General features: G+C 35.1%; 1 protein-coding gene and 1 long non-coding RNA gene across 3 annotated transcripts in view; one reads left to right on the forward strand and one right to left on the reverse strand.

The window, feature by feature from the left end:
- C2CD6 (C2 calcium dependent domain containing 6) overlaps positions 1-15,465 on the forward strand; it is a 140,621-nt gene that overhangs the window by 76,775 nt on the left and 48,381 nt on the right. The window contains 2 exon segments of the mRNA XM_060152326.1: positions 11,605-11,662; positions 14,914-14,972. Of these exon segments, the coding sequence (XP_060008309.1) occupies positions 11,605-11,662; positions 14,914-14,972 (117 nt within the window).
- LOC132522171 (uncharacterized) overlaps positions 671-15,465 on the reverse strand; it is a 71,333-nt gene continuing 56,538 nt past the window's right edge. For both annotated transcript variants that reach the window (XR_009541097.1, XR_009541096.1), the window contains one exon: positions 671-1,487. This is a non-coding gene — a long non-coding RNA (uncharacterized LOC132522171). The remainder of the gene's footprint in view (positions 1,488-15,465) is intronic.

Below are 15,465 nucleotides of genomic sequence, written 5' to 3' on the forward strand. Positions count from 1 at the left end.
GGCATGTGGGATCCTCCAGACCAGGGCTTGAACCTGTGTCCCCTGCATTAGCAGACAAATTCTCAACCACTGTGCCACAGGGAAGCCCACATATGTATATCTCTTATTTATTTTTAAAAACTTGGATCAAACTATATATGTATAATTTTATATTATGCTTTTTAAAAACTTGATATTATATCATAAGCATGTTACCTCAATTTTCTTTAAAATTTGCAAGGTGCAGGATAGCCTCAAATATTGATATTCAGTAATTTAAAATAGTTTCTATATTTTTGGACATTAAGCTTGAAATTAATATTCTTTTACCTATTTATTTGTGTCTGTGATTATCTCCTCATATATTTATAGAAATAGCATGTTGACAAATTGCTCTCCTGAAAGATTGTGCCACTTTATATTCTGACCAGTGATATTTGAGTATTAATGATATTTTAAATAATGATTAAAACATTTTCATGCTTATTAGCCATTTTGATTTTCCCTATGAGTAGATGAGTAGACTGTCCATTTTTTCTGTTGAGTTTTTGGTGGTGGTGTTTAGGTTTTATAATGAGCTCTTTTTATTATAAAGATAATAACCTTGTATATTCATGGCACATACCTTTTTCATAGTTTTTGTGGTTTGCCTTTTAATTTCTTTATTGAATCTGACTTCCAAAATATTCAGTTTTCATTTCATAAGTGAATTATTTATTGCTCCATAACAAACCACTCCAAAATTTAGTGCTTAAAATAGCCATTTTATTATTTCTCAAGATTCTATGGGTTGACTTCGCTTAGGTAGGTAGTTGTTTTGCTCCACTTGATGTTGGCTGGTCCTGTAGTCATCTAGGAGCTTGACTGGGCTGGAACACTCATTATGGCTCACTTAATGTGTTTTATACCCTGATGGAAACAGCCGTAGGTCTGGGCTCAATTGGGATGCATGGACATCTGGTTTGATGTGCCTGTTTCTCTCCCTCTCTCTCAACTTCTCTCTCTCTCTCTCTGTCTCAGTTTCTCTCTCTGTAATCTTAGGGATTATTCCTCCCCCCTGTCCATGCAAACTCTTCATATGGTCTCTCTATGTGGTCTTTCTAGCAGGGCAACTGAACTTTTTATGTGGCAGCTCAGGGCTTCCAATATACAAAAACAGAAGCTTCAGGTACTCTTAAGACTTAGGCTTTGTACTAGCATAGGGTCACTTTCACTCCATTCTGTTAGTTAAAGTAGGTCACAGGCTCAGCCCTGACCCAATATGGGAGGGGACTACATAAGAGCATGAATTTTGGAAGGTGTTGTTCATTGGGGGTCATCCACAGATTAACCATCTCTAGCTGCAAGTAATTTCTCTCCCAAAAGCAAAATACACTTACTCTGCTTCCAAAATTCTTAGTTTCATGCCATTACTGCATTAGGCTCAAGCTTAAGTACAGAATTTCATCATCTAAATCAGATCCAGGTAGATGAAGCTTCTTGAGCGTGGCTTCTCTCAATCTTAAGACCTGTGAATTGAAGAGACCAGTTATCTGTCCACTACATACATACAATGGTGAATCAGAAATAGGATAACAACAGGCACTTACATTCCAAAGGTGAAGGAAGGGTAAAGAGAAGCATATAGCAGTCAGTGAGCCATAGTAATTCTGAAGTTTCTGGCTCTGCCCTCTGAGAATCTTTCTTTTTCCATAAGAAAGAGCTTATATTTGTAGCTGAGTAGCTTTGCAGCCTATGTCTTATCTGTAGAAAGTTAAGAATTCAGAAACCTCTTTGCATTTTAAATTGTCTCTGTTCCTTTCAGTCCAAGATACTATGATTATCTTAGAGATTTTGCGGGTTTCCTGGGTATCAAATTATGACCTTAGCCAAATGTTACACCCCCAAATATCTTTAAAACATGCCCCCGTTTAACTGATAGTCAAGGTGCTGTAGCACAATATCCTTAAGAATCTTCGAAGCTCTCTGGTCTAGCAGAGAGGGTCTAAGAGGCCACCCTAAGATACTTAGAATATTTTTTGTCTAGTCAAGTGGGTCTGTAAGATACTACCTTAAATATTTTTGAAGTGTTAACAACAGTTCTTATGGCCTTGTGATCTTGACTTTGAAACTACATTTTACTGGCAATGCCATTGGAACCTGACCAATGAAGTCATGAGGTAGGGATTCCTGGCATTGGTTTAGTGGCTTAACAGTGTCATTAAGGACCCAGGAACCAGGCTCTTTCTTATCTTTCCTCTTTTTCACAGTCTGCTTGTTACTTCATTATTACCGGATGTTTGCTTCAGTGCTAGGCATCATTTGTAGATCAAGGCAGGGGGTAGAACATTCAAGTTTTCTTTTGCACTTGCCCCCTTTTATTTCTACAAAGAAACAGAAATTTACCCAATAACCCTCCAGCAGATTTTATGTCCCATTGACTAGAATTAGTTTACATGACTATGTTTAGCTTCAAAGGAGAATGAGAAAACTAGCATTTGGCAAAATGGAATGGGGTTGCCAATAATGATTCATCATTTGGGGCTGTATACCTTGCTGTTACAAGCAGAATTCAGGTTCTGTTGTGAGAGGGTGGTATCAGGAGCGATTATTGTATAATCAGCACAGTTAGCAGTAGCACCACAATTATTCTTCTGTCTGATGGGAATGCTCTTCTCCGGATCTTCTTGGGGTTCATTCATTCACACCATTCAGGTCTCTACTCAGCTGTTACCTCCTTAGAGGGGCCTTCTCTGACCACCCTAAGTAAAATAATTATCCACTCACTCACCCTACCCCATCTCTATTTTTTTCATGTATCATTACCTGGTATCATATTACATGTTTCTTTACTTGTTATTGTCTGTCACTCCCACTCGACTTTGTTCCAAATGGTAGGGATTTAGTCTTACTCATCACAGTATCTTACCATTCAGAGTGGTGATGAGTCCATGATGGGCACTCAATAAATATTTGTTGAAATAGTTAATTAATTAAAAATACTGCAGGGTTTTGAGGCATTTTCTTTGGAATTCTCTGAATATGTTACAATTCCTGAGCCTCAGTGTATGTGATTAATCAAAATCATTTGGTCCTAGGGAAATACAAATTATTTTAATACTTTCAAGGTGAATGAAGCACCTAATTCTAGCATACCAAATATCAGGCATGAGGCAGCGAGATTAATTCCATATTCCATAAAGAGTAGTGATAAAGGCTCTGATTATTTATGAGTTTTTGACTTTAAAGTCACTAGTGCCTGCTGAAGACTAGGATTAAGGAAGGCAGGGAGTGGTATGTGTGATAATCACTAACCTTCTGTTCATTTGAATTTTTTTTTTTTAACATCTTTATTGGAGTATAATTGCTTTACAATGGTATGTTAGCTTCAGCTTCATAACAAAATGAATCAGTTATATACATACATATATTCCCATATCTCTTCCCGCTTGCGTCTCCCTCCCTCCCACCCTCCCTATCCCACCCCTCCAGGTGGTCACAAAGCACCGAGCTGATCTCCCTGTGCTATGCGGCTGCTTCCCACTAGCTATTTACCTTACGTTTGGTAGTGTATATATGTCCATGCCTCTTTATCGCTTTGTCACCGTTTACCCTTCCCCCTCCCCATAACCTCAAGTCCATTCTCTAGTAAGTCTGTGTCTTTATTCCTGTTTCACCCCTAGGTTTTTCATGACATTTTTTTTTAAATTCCATATATATGTGTTAGCATATGGTATTTGTCTCTCTCTTTCTGACTTACTTCACTCTGTATGACAGACTCTAGGTCTATCCACCTCATTACAAATAGCTCAATTTCGTCTCTTTTTATGGCTGAGTAATATTCCATTGTATATATGTGCCACATCTTCTTTATCCGATGATGGACACTTAGGTTGTTTCCATCTCCGGGCTATTGTAAATAGAGCTGCAATGAACATTTTGGTACATGACTCTTTTTGAATTATGGTTTTCTCAGGGTATATGCCCAGTAGTGGGATTGCTGGGTCATATGGTAGTTCTATTTGTAGCTTTTTAAGGAACCTCCATACTGTTCTCCACAGTGGCTGTATCAATTTACATTCCCACCAACAGTGTAAGAGGGTTCCCTTTTCTCCACACCCTCTCCAGCATTTATTGTTTCTAGATTTTTTGATGATGGCCATTCTGACTGGTGTGAGATGATATCTCATTGTAGTTTTGATTTGCATTTCTCTCATGATTAGTGATGTTGAGCATTCTTTCATGTGTTTGTTGGCACTCTGTACATCTTCTTTGGAGAAGTGTCTATTTAGATCTTCTGCCCATCTTTTGATTGGGTTGTTTGTTGCTTTGTTTGTTTTTTTGAATTTAGCCACATGAGCTGTTTGTAAATTTTGGAGACTAATCCCTTGTCAGTTGCATCGTTTACAAATATTTTCTCCCATTCTGTGGGTTGTCCTTTCATTTTGTCTGTGGTTTTCTTTGCTGTGCAAAAGCTTTTGGGTTTAATTAGGTCCCATTGGTTTATTTTTGTTTTTATTTCCATTACTTTATTTGTCTGTGGTTTCATTTTGTCTGTGGTTTCCTTTGCTGTGCAAAAGCTTTTGGGTTTAATTAGGTCCCATTGGTTTATTTTTGTTTTTATTTCCATTACTGTAGGAGATGACTCAAAAAAGATATTGCTGCAATTTATGTCAAAGAGTGTTCTGCCTGTGTTTTCCTTTAACAGTTTTATAATATCCACCCTTACATTTAGGTCTTTAATCCATTTTGAGTTTACTTTTGTGTATGGTGTTAGAGAATGTTCTAAATTTATTTTTTTACATGTAGCTTTACATGTAGCTGTCCAGTTTTCCTAGCACTATTTATTGAAGAGACTGTCTTTCCTCCATTGTATAGTCTTGCCTCCTTTGTCATAGAGTAATTGACCATACATGCATGGGTTTCTTTCTGGGCTTTCTATCCTGTTCCATTGATCTGTATTTCTGTTTTTATGCCAGTACCATACTGTCTTGATTACTGTAGCTTTGTAGTATAGTCTGAAGTCAGGGAGCCTGATTCCCCCAGCTCCATTTTTCTTTCTCAAGATTGCTTTGACTATTCAGGGTCTTTGTGTCTCCATAAAAAATGTATCTCCTTAAAAATTTTTTTAAGATTTTTTTAAATTCTAGTTCTGTGAAAAACGCCACTGGTAATTTGATAGGAATTGCATTGAATCTGTAGATTGCCTTGGGTAGTATAGTCATTTGACAATATTGATTCTTCCAGTCCAAGAACATGGTATATCTTTCCATCTGTTTGTGTTATCTTTGATTTCTTTCATCAGCATCTTATAGTTTTCAGAGTATAGGTCTTTTTTCTCCTCAGGTAGGTTTATTCCTAGGTATTTTATTCTTTTTGATGCAATGGTAAATGGGATTATTTCTTTAATTTCTCTTTCTGATCTTTCATTGTTAGTGTATAGAAGTGCAAGAGATTTCTGTGTGTTAATTTTGTATCCTGCAATTTTACCTAATTCATTGATGAGCTCTAGTAGTTTTCTGGTAGCATCTTTATGTGTAGTATCATGTAATCTGCAAATAGTGATGGTTTTACTTCTTCTTTTCCAGTTTGGATAACTTTTATTTCTTTTTTTCTCTGATTGCTGGGGCTAGGACTTCCAAAACTACGTTGAATAAAAGTGGCGAGAGTGGACATCCTCATCTTGTTCCTCATCTTAGAGGAAATACTTTCAGCTTTTCACCATTAAGTATGATGCTAGCTATGGATTTGTCACATATGGCCTTTATTATATTGAAGTAGGTTCCCTCTATACCCACTTTCTGGAGAGTTTTATCATAAATGTAAGACCAGATACTATAAAACTCCTAGAGAAAAACAAAGGCAGGACACTGACATAAATTGCAGCAATATCTTCTTTGGATCTGTGTCCTAGAGTAATGGAAATCAAAAATAAATCAATGAGACCTAGTTAAACTTAAAAGCTTTTGCACAGAAAAGGAAACCATAAACAAAACAAAACGACAACCTACAGAATGGGAGAAAATATTTGCATATGATGCAGCTGACAAGGGATTAATCTCCAAAATACACAAACAGCTCATGCAGCTCAATATAAAAAAAAAACCCAATCAAAAAATGGGCAGAAGATCTAAATAGACATTTCTCCAAAGAAGACATACAGATGGCCAAAAGGCACATGAAAAGATGCTCAACACTGCTAATTATTAGAGAAATGCAAGTCAAACCTACAATGAGGTATCACCTCACACCAGTCAGAATAGCCATCATCAACAAGTCTACAAATAATAAGTGCTGGAGAGGGTGTGGAGAAAAATGAACCCTGCTACACTGTTGGTGGGAAATGTAAATTGGCACAGCCAACTATGGAAAATAGTATGGAGTTTCCTTAAAAAACTAAAAATAGAGCTACCATATGATCCTGAAATCCCACTCCTGGGCATATATCCAGAGAAAACCATTGTTCAAAAAGATACATGCACCCCTATGTTCATTGCAGTGCTATTCACAATAGGCAGGACATGAAAGCAATATAAAAGTCCATCAACAGATGAATGGATAAAGAAGATGTCATACATATATACAATGGAATATTACTCAGTCATAAAAAAGAATGAAATAATGCCATTTGCAGCAACATGGACAGACCTAGAGATTATCATGCTAAGTAGAGTAAGGGAGAAAGATAAATATCATATGATATCACTTACATGTGGAATCTAAAAAAAATGATACAAATGAATTTATTTACAAAACAGAAACAGACTGACAGATATAGAAAACAAACTTATGGTTATTGAAGGGGAAAGGTTGAGGGAGAGAGAAATTAGGAATTTGGGAGTAACATGTACACACTACTATGTATAAAATAGATAAACAACAAGGACCTACTGTATAGAACAGAGGACTATACTCAGTATTTTTGTAATATCCTATATGGGGAAAGAATCTGAAAAAGAATATAATATATATAACTGAATCACTTTGCTGTACACCTGAAACACAACATTGTAAAACAACAATACTTGAATAAAATAAATTTTAAAAAAATATCTTGTCTGCAAAGATGTGTGATGGACAAGGCTGTTGCAAATGTTTTCTCCCAGTCTGTAGGTTGTATTTTCATTTTTTTATGGTTTCCTTTACTGTACAAAAGCTTGTAAGTTTGATTAGGTCCCATTTGTTTATTTTTGCTTGTATTTCTATTGCCTTGGGAGACTGACCTAAGAAAACTTCGGTATGATTTATGTCAGAGAATGTTTTGCCCATGTTTTCTTCAAGGAGTTTTATGGTTTCATGTCTTATATTTAAGTCTTTAAGCCATTTTGAGTTTATTTTTGTGTACGGTGGGAGGATGTGTTCTAAATTCATTGATTTACATGCAGCTGTCCAACTTTCCCGACACCAATTGCTGAAGAGTCCATCTTTTTTCCATTTTATATTGTTGCCTCCTTTGTCAAAGATTAATTGACCAGGGCTTCCCTGGTGGCGCAGTGGTTGAGAGTCCACCTGCCGATGCAGGGGACACGGGTTCGTGCCCCGGTCCGGGAAGATCCCACATGCCGTGGAGCGGCTGGGCCCGTGAGCCATGGCTGCTGAGCCTGCACGTCCGGAGCCTGTGCTCCGCAATGGGAGAGGCCACAACAGTGAGAGGCCCGTGTACTGCAAAAAAAAAAATTGACCATAGGTGTGGGTTTATTTCTGGACTCTCTATTCTGTTCCATTCATCCATATGTCTGTTTTTGTGCCAGTACCATGCTGTTATGACTACTGTAGCTTTGTAGTGTTTTCTGAAGTCTGGGGGGGTTATGCCTCCTGCTTTGTTCCTTTTCCTCAGGATTGCTTTGGCAATTCTGAGTCTTTTATGTTTCCATATAAATTTTATGTGTATTTATTCTAGTTCTGTGAAAAAAGTCATGGGTAATTTGATAGGGATTGCATTAAATCTGTAGATTGCTTTGGGTTGTATGGCCATTTTAACAATAGTAATTCTTCCAATCCAAGAGCATGGGATATCTTTCCATTTCTTTGAGTCACCTTCAGTTTCCTATATTAATATTTTATAGTTTTCAGTGTTTAAATCTTGGTCACCTCCTTGGCCAGGTTTATTCCTAAGTAGCAGACAATATCTTAACTGCATCCAATTTTCTCCAGGAGTACAGGTATGACACCTTCTTCCAAGGTGATTTATTTGACATACTCATTCAGGACATACAAATATTCACAAAGGTGTTTATGAAAGGGGATGGGCCATTGCCCCACACCTAGTGCAAAGCCTGACATCTTGACTAGATTCCTAAAAATTATTCAGTAAACTGAGAGCTGCTCCATTCTTGACACTATCAAGAAACAGTTTTGAAACTCTTGGCACCTACAACATTAAAATAAGCCCAACATATTTTGGGGTTCTAGAAGCAACAGGTCTTATGTCTTTAATCCATTTTAGGTTGATTTTTGTGTATGGTATGAGATAAAGGTCAAATTTCATTTTTTTGCATGTGGATATCCAGTTGTTCCAACACCATTTATTAAAAAGATTATTCTTTCCGCAGTGTGGATTCTTGGCATGCTTTTCAAAGATCAGTTGACCATATATGTGTGGGTTTATTTCTGGGCTCTGTGTTCTGTTCCATTTTCTATTCTGTTCCATTGGTTTATATGTCTGTTTTATACAAGTGATATACAGTTTTGCTTACTGTAACTAACAGTCAACAAAATGAAAAGGCAACCCATAGCTTGTGCAAAAATATTTACAAATTATATATCTAATGAAGGGTTAATATCCAAAATATATAAGAAACTACTACAACTCAATAGCAAGAAAACCCACATAACCCAATTAAACAACAGGCAAAGGAACTGAACAGACATTTCTCCAAAGAAGGCATGCAAATGACCAAAAAAAGGTGCTGAACATCACCAATCACCAGGGAACTACAAATCAAAACAACAATGAGATTTCACCTCACACTTGTAAGGATGGCATTTATTAAAAAAAAAAAAAAGATAAACAAGTGACAAGTGTTGGCAAGGATGTGGAGTAAAGGGAACCCGTGTACACTTGGTGGGAATGTAAATTGGTGCAGCCACATTGGAAAACAGTATGGAGGTTCCTCAAAAAATTAAATATAGAACTACCAGATGATCCAGCAATCCCACTCTTGATATATTTTCAAAGGAGTTGAAACCAGGATCTCAAAGAGATATTTGCCTTCCCATGTTCACTGCAACATTATTCACAATAGGCAAGATATGGAAGCAACCTAAGTGTCCATCAGTGGATGAATGGATAAAGGGAATGTGGTAAACATACACAATGAGTATTAATCAGCTGTAAAAAAGAAGAAAATCCTGCCATTTGAGACAACATGGATGGACCTTGACAGCATTATACTAAGTGAAATAAGTCAGAGAAAGACAAATGCTTTATGATTTCACTTATATGTGAAACCTAAAACAAAAAAACTAAACTCATTTGTACAGAGAACAGATTGGTGGTTGCCAGAGGTGCATTTTGGGGGTGGGTGAAATGGGTGAAGGTTGTTGAAAGGTACAAACTTTCTGGTTATAAGATAAATAAGTCCTTGGTTTGTGATGTATAGGGTGGTTAACAATACTATGTTGTATACTTGAAAGTTGCAGAGAATAAACCTTAAAAGTTCTCATCATAAGAGAAAAATTATAAATGTGTGGTGATGGATGTAAACTAAGCTTATTGTGTAATCATTCTATAATATATACATATATAAAATCATTATGTATACTTAAAACTAATACAGTGTTGTATGTCAATTATATTTCAATGAAAAATAAATAAAAAGTTTTTAAGCATGTAGGAAATTTTAGAAGTTACAAACCAAAAATATAATAATAATGGCTTTTATATTTACCTACATAGTTACCTTTTCTGGAGTTCTTTGTTAATATGGGCTTGAGTTACTGTCTAGTATGTTTTCTTCCATCCTGAGAGACTCCCTTATCATTGCTTGTAAAACAAAAATAATAGTGACAGACACCTCTAACTTTTGTTGAACCAGGAATGTCTTAATTCTTCTTCATTTTTGAAGGATGGTTTTGCTTGTTATATAATTCTTGGTTGACAGTCTTTTTCTTTCCACTGTCTACTAACTTAACATGGCTTGTGATGAGAAATTGGCTGTTAATCTTATTGAAGAATTTTTATATGTGATGAGTCATGTTTTTTCTTGCTGCTTTCAAGTTCTCTCTTTGTCTTTTAGGAGTTTTATTATGTCTTGGTGTATATATCTTTGAGTTTATCCTCCTTGAAGTGTGTTGAGCTTTTTGGATGTGTAGATTCATGTCCTTTACTAACTTTGGGAAGTGTTTGGCCATTATTTCTTCAAATAATCTTTCTGGCCATTTCTCTTCTCCTTTGACTCCCATAATGTGTATGTTGGTACACTTGATTGTTGTCCCCAGGGTCCTTTAGGCTCTGTTCACTTTTTTCATTCTTTTTTTCTTCCTGCTTCTCAGGCTGGATAATTTTAATTTCCTATCTTCAATTCAGTGATTCTTTGTTCTGTCTGCTCAATATGCTGTTGAACTTCTTAAGAGTTTTTCATTTCAGTTATTGTACTTTCTGATCCAGAATTTCTATTTGGTTCCATTTTATAATTTCTATCTCTTTATTTACATTTTGTTTATATATTGTTTTCTTGATTTCCTTTAGTTGTTTGCCCATGGTTTCCTTTTGCTCTAAGAGCATATTTAAGAAAGTCATTTTAAAATCCTTGTCTATTAAGTTCAATATCTGGGCTTCCTCACAGGCCATTCCTGTCAAGTTTTTTCCTATGAATGGGCCATATTTCCTATATCTTTGTATGTCTTGTGATTTTTTGTTGGAAATTGGGCATTTTAAATATTATAATGTAACTCTGGAAATTCTCCTCCATCTCTAGGGTACTGTTGTTGATTTTTGAGGGCTGTGGTCACATGTTTCTTTAGTGACCTATCCAAACTATTGTTTTGCAAAGACTGTAAATTCTTTGCCATTTGTGGTCAGTCACTGGTCTCTCTTCCATTATCTCAGTGGCCAGCTAATGACCTTACAGATTTCTTAAAACACCAAAATTTAGCTGCCCCTTTTTGCATTAACCAGTCCCTGGTTGCTATAAGTTTTGTATTAGATTATGGAGTTTGAAATAGTTGATCTGTGAGCCTTTGACATTTATATTTGTTTCAGTGAAGGGACCAATTCTTTGAGCACCCTACTCTACCATTTTCCATCATATCACTTCTCCATTCTCCTTTGATATATGCTTTCTTTTATGTTAATATTATTTTTATTTTACATTTTAAGTTACTATTTTTGTTTCCTGGGGCTTAGGGGAGTAAGAAGAGATCAATAATATACAAAGTAGTATCATGTACTTTTTTGATGCTTGCCATTTCCTACCTCAACAACCTACTACTACAGTGTTTCAGCCATGCAAGTTATCTCACCACCTGCAGGTGTACTGGTTATATTAGAAATGAATTATTTTCCTTATATAAGATAAATCCAAATGGTAACATTAGATTTCATTTTATTATTATTTACAGCTATCAATAATGCTAAGTTTAAAAATTATATTGATATTTAATTATTTTTTTCTATTCACTTTTTCTGGTCTATTTTTATTTCAGAGTTCACATTGTTCCTGTAGCACAGTGAATGAAAATTTAAATATCGCTAATGGTGTAGGTAAGTTATTATTTGTATATATGGTTGTAATTTTCAAATATTCAGTGAAATTGAGAACATAAACTCATGTAAAACAATTACTATCAAGACTTTCCTTCAAAATATAAATTACACTATGATGTTTATGATTACTGGCATGAAAAACCTATGGAATTACAATATTAGTGGGAAATCAAGCAAAGCAAAATACAGATGGCCTTAAGATCCTAGGTAATATTTATTTTACATGCATTATTATATAATATTACTAAACCATTTAATACATTTATCTGTGTTTACAAACGTTCTGGCTATCTATAGATCTATCTAGTGAAGTTTTTCTAATTCAAGGAATTGTTCTGTGATATTGTTATGGAGACACATTTGACATATCAGTAAACCCAAAGATAATCAAGATAACAACTAGTACAGCATGAGCATGGAACAACCAGATCAGACAATGCTGCTGGATCAGAGTTCTGGAAGTCCCCTGCTGTGTCATGTTGGGGTTGAAGGAAATGGGAGATTCCTAAGGGAATCAAGATAGCCAGGGCAATGAATCTAAGATGGATACTTGGATATCTTGAGGCAGCAACTTTTTACAAATTAGTACAGAAATGTTTTAATATTCAACAATTGGGACAGTTATGACTGTGTAGTAACTGAATATCCATCCAGAGGAGACTGTAGTAATCTAATTAAAATGAAGAGAAAATAAGAATAAAACACTTGACAGGGAGGATGAGCAAGCAGGCACGTTTCTTTGTAACATGAAAGCATCCTTGAGTAGTAGAGAGTGTTCTCCAATTAGGAACTTATGGGGAAATAGAAGATGAAAAAATATATTAAAAAGAAAAGACATACAGGGAAAATATCAGATGAAATTGTAACTGAGAAGTGTATTTTTAGAAGAAAGTCCCCAAAAGGGAAATTTGACTTATCTTGAATAGTTGAATGTCGTGAAATGAAAATTATTACAAATTAATCTTTTAGCCATATATGTGTTTGTTTTTATCCATATGAATACATATGGATATGTATTTATATATCTGTTCTACACAATAATAACAGTTCTAAGAATATATATTGGGGTACAGGAAGCTATTTTAGAACAAAGGATGTCAGTTCCAGGAATACTTTAAATGTCAGGAAAAATTTAAAGTACACCTAAATTACTATTTATTTTAGAAGAGAAAGTGACCATTTGGAATAACGTTCATGAGTAATAAGAGAGTACCTATAATATGATGCCTCCAAAACTTTCATTCTAATATCCTTTGGAGTCTTCTAATCATAAAAGAACTTTTGGAGTAAATCTGCTAGAACAGCAAGCAAGCTCCTTATTTTATTATTTCTGACTATTGCTTGAAAAGGGGAAATAGTGTATCAAATAATAGAAAATATTGTTGGGGGGTAAACCGGATCTCACCCCTGCCTTGCCACTAATTAGCTCTGGACCTTAGGCAACCACTTGTCTTATAAAAACCTCAATTTTCCCATTTTAAAAATTAAAGAATGGAACTAGATACTAAGAATAAATATTTCAGTACTCCCTTGCAGTTTCCTTATATTGCCTTATAATCTTCATAACTTTGTAGACATTTCACATACATTAATTTATTTAATCTTCATAAATACAACCCTGTTAGGTTGACACTATCATACTAGTTTTATAGATGAGGCAACTGAGGCATGGAAAGGCTGAGTAGTTTGACAATTCTGTAAAAGAAGTCTGTGAAACAAGCCAGTGGTCCAATCTCCTCTGAAGAGTAAAGAGCCTTTATAAGCAGTGTCAAATCAAATACAGAATTGGAAAGAACATCTATGGTGTATCTTTTAAAAAGTAAATGCTTAGGGAGGAAAACAGGGCTTATTTTCTTATTGTTCACTCCTGTTTGCTCTTGGGCAGGTCATAACTTTTCTGGATCTTTTTCTCATTTTTAAAATGAGAAAGATGGTTTTAAGACTGTTTGGTCTCCTATTTCTCTAGAAGGCTATATTCCTAAATTTATGTCTGAACAGAGCCTTTTAAAAACGATTCAAGGTTCCTAAATATATATTTTAAATGATTTTATTATACTTTGCATTACACTCTTCAGTTTATTTACGTAGACCAGTCTTATATAATTAACCTAATTCTTCTATAGATACATTATATAAGATAAAATGCAATATATTAAAGTTTATTTAGTAAGGTTCAGCACTCTTGCTAAATTCCTTGAATTATCATTACCTTTAAGCAAATTAGAGGCATATGCCTAGCCCAGTTCCTTTGGAGCTACTTTCATAGATACCCTCTGACTCCTGATATATATGCACATATTTTTAGCCTAGCACCACAATTCATTGAAGAATATGGTCGTTCCACTCCATACTTTTATAAATTCTTTAAGTTTATTACATAAGAATCCTCTCTAGGGTCATGAATTGAATTAAGGAAATATAGAATTACTCATGAAATGTTTCTAGAATGTAGATTGTCTGTCCATACAGCTTTACAGAGTTGGGTATGTATAGCAAATGAATGATGGAAGATTACCCAAATGACTGCTAGAGGATAGGCTAAAATGAGGCTCCAAGAAGGATTAGTAAAAGCAATCTTTTAAACATGCAGTCAAGCATAGCTCTGATAAGGTGCCTAATCTTTAACAGCCACAAAAACATTCAGAACCACCTAGAGTGCAATGGCGATGTTTTTTTTTGTTTTTACTTCATTTCTTGAACTGGCATTGAGCCAGAAAAGTAGAAGTGTTCAATACATTGACTATAATCTGACTACAAGACAATCTTTGATGTACATAAAGTATGGTGCATGATGACATTTAACTTTAATAACTTTATGTATTTTAACAATGCTATTCAAATTAGTAGTCAGAGTTACTAGATGACAGAACCAAGGGTGCAGTGTGTCAGGGGTCAGAATAGAGGGAGTAGTAACGATGGTAACAATAACAGCAAAACTTCCATTCATTTGTGCTTATTATGTCCCAGACACAGTATTAGATGCTTTAGCCCTTTAAATCACACAATCCTATGAGAGAGGATCTTTACCCTTTGACAGATGACAAAACTGAGACAGAGAGAGGCAAGATAACTTGTCCAAATTTAGATGGTTAGTTGTTGCAGAGACTATTTGAGTCTAGGCAGTCTGGCTCCAGAGCCTGTGCCCTTAACTGCTATGCTACATAGTCATTCGAGACATGTCTGAAGAACATGCTTGTCAAATGCCACAAGTGCTAACTTAATTATATCATTTTTTCATTCTTTTTCAGATGAGTTAATACAAGATAAGGCCTATGGACAGAAAAATACAAATAGAAAAAGAAAATCAGTAAGTAGATTGATATATCCTTTAAAAACCATTGTTAACATTTTACATTGTTTTGAATTAATTTTTACTGAATATTCTGTCATCAAGAAAGCATATACTTTATTGAGAGTTTATTATAAGTAAATTTTATTTATATTATTTATCATAGTTTATTATAAATTATTATAAAGCAATATAAATATAACATTAACTTCAGCAGGTTATAGTATTTAATTCTTCTGCCTCTCCCAAAATGGCTGTTGTTTAATGGGCAACTCACAATAGCACCAGGAAAGCATAGACTATCTTTGCCCAGCTGTTGTGACATGAACAATTTTACAGAAGCCATTCTCCTCATCCCAATTTGCCATTAATACTTGAAATGAACTATACTGGATTCCTTTTTTTACACCTTGAGAATTTTCAGTTGTTCAAGATTCGGCTGTCTAAATGCCATGCCAGGCTAACAGCAGTACTTCACAAATGGAACAAGGGTTGTGTGGCTTGGGATGAG

The sequence above is a fragment of the Lagenorhynchus albirostris genome, chromosome 6, assembly GCF_949774975.1.
Source record: "Lagenorhynchus albirostris chromosome 6, mLagAlb1.1, whole genome shotgun sequence".
Lineage (NCBI taxonomy): Eukaryota > Metazoa > Chordata > Mammalia > Artiodactyla > Delphinidae > Lagenorhynchus > Lagenorhynchus albirostris.